The sequence below is a fragment of the Arachis stenosperma genome, chromosome 7 (assembly GCF_014773155.1).
Source record: "Arachis stenosperma cultivar V10309 chromosome 7, arast.V10309.gnm1.PFL2, whole genome shotgun sequence".
Classification (NCBI taxonomy): domain Eukaryota; kingdom Viridiplantae; phylum Streptophyta; class Magnoliopsida; order Fabales; family Fabaceae; genus Arachis; species Arachis stenosperma.
In genome coordinates, this window is record NC_080383.1 from 56427853 (window position 1) to 56432094 (window position 4242).

At 40.8% G+C, this 4242-nt stretch overlaps 1 protein-coding gene across 1 annotated transcript; it reads right to left on the reverse strand.

The window, feature by feature from the left end:
* Positions 1–3466: 3466 nt before the first annotated feature.
* LOC130939813 (uncharacterized) lies at positions 3467–4030 on the reverse strand. The gene has a single exon (XM_057867886.1). The coding sequence runs from the start codon at positions 4028–4030 to the stop codon at positions 3467–3469; it is 564 nt and encodes a 187-aa protein (XP_057723869.1).
* Positions 4031–4242: the final 212 nt, after the last annotated feature.

Below are 4242 nucleotides of genomic sequence, written 5' to 3' on the forward strand. Positions count from 1 at the left end.
GTGAGGTCGAATCCCACAGGGATTGATTGATCAAGCAACTTTAATTAGAAGAATGCTCTAGTTGAGCGAATTCAGAATTTGGGTTGAGATTTGCAGAAAATAAAATGCGGAAATGTAAATGACAAAAAAGTAAATGCTAGAATTAAAGGGCTGAAAGTAAATGACTGAAAGTAAATTGCAGAATTGTAAATGGGAATGGGGTGTTTGCTCATAAAAGTAAACGCAGAAATTAAAGAGAATGGGTAAGATCAGAAATGGGGAGTTCATTGGGCGCAGGAGATGTTGCAATTCTCCGGATCAAGTTCATTTTCATCTCTTCCTCAATCAATGCACTCATTGATCTCCTTGGCAATCTTAATTGATTGAATTACAATTTCTTGCAATTCAATCGCTCAAATCTTGATCAATAGCCAATTCCTTGGTCAATTGCTCATGAGAAGAGATGAAGTGTGGTCACTGATTATACCACATGCATTTCCCAAATCAAGTATTGAGAGGATTATAGTCACATATCCATCCAAACCCAATTTGGTCCAGCATGAGAAAGCATTTCTAGCTTGATCTCTTCATTCCTCTTTCAAGGCTCAGAATAGATCCAAGTTTGAATAGCTTCTTTTCCAAGATAACTACCCAATGGGATGAAGATCGAAAGCTTTCAAGTAAAATCAAGAGAAAAGATAGAAGAAGAATAATGAAAACTAGTATTGATCCATCAAATTACAACAGAGCTCCCTAACCCAATGAAAGGGGTTTAGTTGTTCATAGCTCTAGAAAATGAAAACAAAGATGGAGAATACATCATGGAACTAGAAGAGCAGAGAAAGTAAAAATACAGAGAGTAGTTTTCCAACTTTTAACCTCCAGAACTCCTCAAATAATTCAAAGCTACTCCTATATATACTACTCTTCTCAGCTTCTAGTTGGCTTTTCAAGTCTTGGGCCTTTAGATCTTGAGTTTGAAGCAGTTCTCTTCTTCATTTGGGCTTGGTTTTACTTGCAGAGAGATAGTGTGAAGTGGGCAGAGACTTTAGCTCAGGACGTTAGGGGTGTAACGTTTAGTGAAAGTATGAGTTCGAGAACGTTAGTGACACTCAACATTGTCACTAACGTTCCAATGTACCCCTTTGCCTCACGTTAGAGCCCACGTTAACTAGGTTAACGTGGCTTCTAACGTGGCCTTGCCAACCTTCGAGAACGTTAGTGACACTCAACATTGTCGCTAACGTTCTAGTGTGCCCCTATGTCTCACGTTAGAGTCCCACGTTAACTAGGTTAACGTGGCTTCTAACGTGGCCTTACCAACCTTCGAGAACGTTAGTGACACTTAACATTGTCACTAACGTTCCAGTGTGCCCCTATGTCTCACGTTAGAGTCCCACGTTAACTAGGTTAACGTGGCTTCTAACGTGGCCTTGCCAACCTTCGAGAACGTTAGTGACACTTAACATTGTCACTAACGTTCCAGTGTGCCCCTATGTCTCACGTTAGAGTCCCACGTTAACTAGGTTAACGTGGCTTCTAACGTGGCCATTCTTAGCCATCCCCAACGTTAATGACAATGTTGAGTGTCACCAATGTTGGCTCATCTTTCACTCATCAATGTTAGCTTCCACGTTAACTAAGTTAACGTGAAAGTTAACGTGGCTCCTTGGGGTTTTGTGGGTGCTTCCAACGTTAGTGACAATGTTGGGTGTCACTAACGTTGTCGACTTCCCTTGCCTCTTACGTTAGCTCCCACGTTAACCAAGTTAACGTGGGAGTTAACGTGGTACATTGCACCTTAGGCCAACGTTAGTGACAATGTTGAGTGTCACTAACGTTGGCTTCCTTCCCCCTTTTAACGTTATAGGCCATGTTAACTAAGTTAACGTGGACTCTAACGTGGCCACTTATGATCATTGGCCAACGTTAGTGATAATGTTAAGTGTCACTAACGTTGGCTCAAAGTCCCTTCTTCACGTTAGAGTTCACGTTAACTTAGTTAACGTGACTCTTAACGTGGGCAATGATGGCTTCGAGAGCGTTATTGGCAATCACTTTTCTCATTAACTTTGCAAGTTACCTCCCATTCCACGTTAGTGGTAACGTTAATTAGATTAACGTGACTGCTAAGTGGTTCTTCCTTGCTTCCTTTGGTCCTGAAATCAAGCAATAGAGTGCATCAAAGTTCTAATCCAAGTCATGGGTAATGCAACATACAATTTGTCACTAAACTCATGCAAAATCCTCATGAAATCATGTAAAATGCACAATGTATGCTTGAATCAAGGTATAAGTGAATATCCACCCAAAACTAGCTTATTTCCTAAGGAAATGCATGAAACTACCCTAAAAATAGTAAAGAAAAGGTCAGTGAAACTGGCCAAGATGCCCTGGCATCACAACACCAAACTTAAAGCTTGCTTGTCCCTAAGCAAGTACTGGAACAAGAGAATGATGAATGGAATGCCAAGAGAAATGAGTCATTCTTGTAGAAGTCATGTCACTGATTTTATGGTGGTTTCATGCATAGCAACTTAGGTTCATTCCATTACTGGCTTTCAGACCTTTATCATGTCCTAAAACAATGACTTTGCTTACATCCCATGAGACTTTTATTGATCCTTTTATTGTCATTCCAGGGCTTATTTGTGTTCTTCAAGCTAAGTGCTCTGTAAGGGGGCAACTCTTTAAGATAAGCTTTCAGCCAACACTCCCGAATCAATTGGTTCAAGGTGCTAGGTGTTGAGACACCCCTAAGGACTTACTCCCTCAAGTCTCTCCTCCATACATGCACACCACAGGCATCTGGTTCATTTATTTTCCTTCTTGAGACCTTGGTGTCCAGCACCTCTTTGGGTTACTAAGTGCTCTGTGGTGAGGGTTACTCTTGATAGTGGACTTTCAGCTGATAATCCCGGGTTAGTTAACCCAAGTTACCAAGTGATAAAGCACATCTGAGAGCTTATTCATCCAAGTAGATCCCTCACACAGGAGCACCACAGACACATGTCTTAAGATCTAAACCATTCGTGCCTAGCCTTATTGCTTACTCTTTTTCTTTTGTTTTTCACTTTCATTGTTCTTTCCCTTTCTCTTATTAGGATCTTGTTATATACTTAGTCTCATGGGTATATTCAAAGCAAAGTACTCAGGACAGATAGTTGTCTTCCCACCTTATGGTTGAACTAACTTAGCTAACTTATGATCACACCAAAGACTCAGAAAATTACTCCATATCATGAACTCCACTCTGGTCTTTTGAAACATAAACATTCTCTTCTTCATTTGATTTTAAAGACAGGCATACAATAAGTAATGGTATGATGCAGTAACACTTAAACCAGAAATCATAGACCTAAGCAATAAAACTTAAAATGCAGAATTGAAAAGGTTCAAACTAACATGGAAGCATGTTCTATTCCATACAAGATCTTCCTTATTTTAAAATGGAAAAGAGAGACCAAAGAAGGAGCTCCACCACCTTTTATTCATGTGGTTGCCCATGCTCTCCTTCTTGCTTGTCCTCTTGGTGTTTTTCTTGAGTGCTTGTGCTCCCACTTCCTTTGTCTTTCCCAAGCAGTTTCTTCCAGAAGCCAGCATCTTCCATCTTCTTCTTTAGTGTGTCCTTCTGCTGTTTCACCTTCCTTTCTTCTTGTTCAACAAACTCTTTTTGGACCTCATCATATGTGGGAATGGCATAATGTAGATGATGCATATTGCTGGACATGTAGTTCAACCTGGCCTGAGTGTTCACGTTGAACTCCTCTCTATGTAGTTGCCTTCCTTCATTGAACTCATTAAATAATTTCATCTGAGCTAGTTGCCGCTGGTTGAGTTCTTGAAGGCGTTTATCTTGACGCTCTTGCCTCTCAGTAACTTGGTGGATGGCTTGAGTGAGTTGGGAGTATTGCTCCTGTTGCTGCTCCATGTGTTGTTTCTGCCACTCTTCTTGTTGTCTCATCCAGTTGGACTGAATGTGAAGTATTTGCTCTTGTCCCTCCATATGTCTCATTCCTAAATCCTCAATGGCTCTTAGAAGGTGAGTCATATTTAAGTTGGCTGGGTCATAATGCTCTTCTTGTTGATATTCTTCCTGATGATATTCCTCTTGATGAGTTCCTTCCTTAGCCTTTTACTTTCCTATATGTGGCCTTCTTTGTTGCTGAGCAGGTGTGGTATAGACCAATCGCTCGAGTGTAACTGGCCTCCCTGGGTTCACCCAGTCTGAATTGCTGTCCTCAAATACTACCTTGGCCTTGT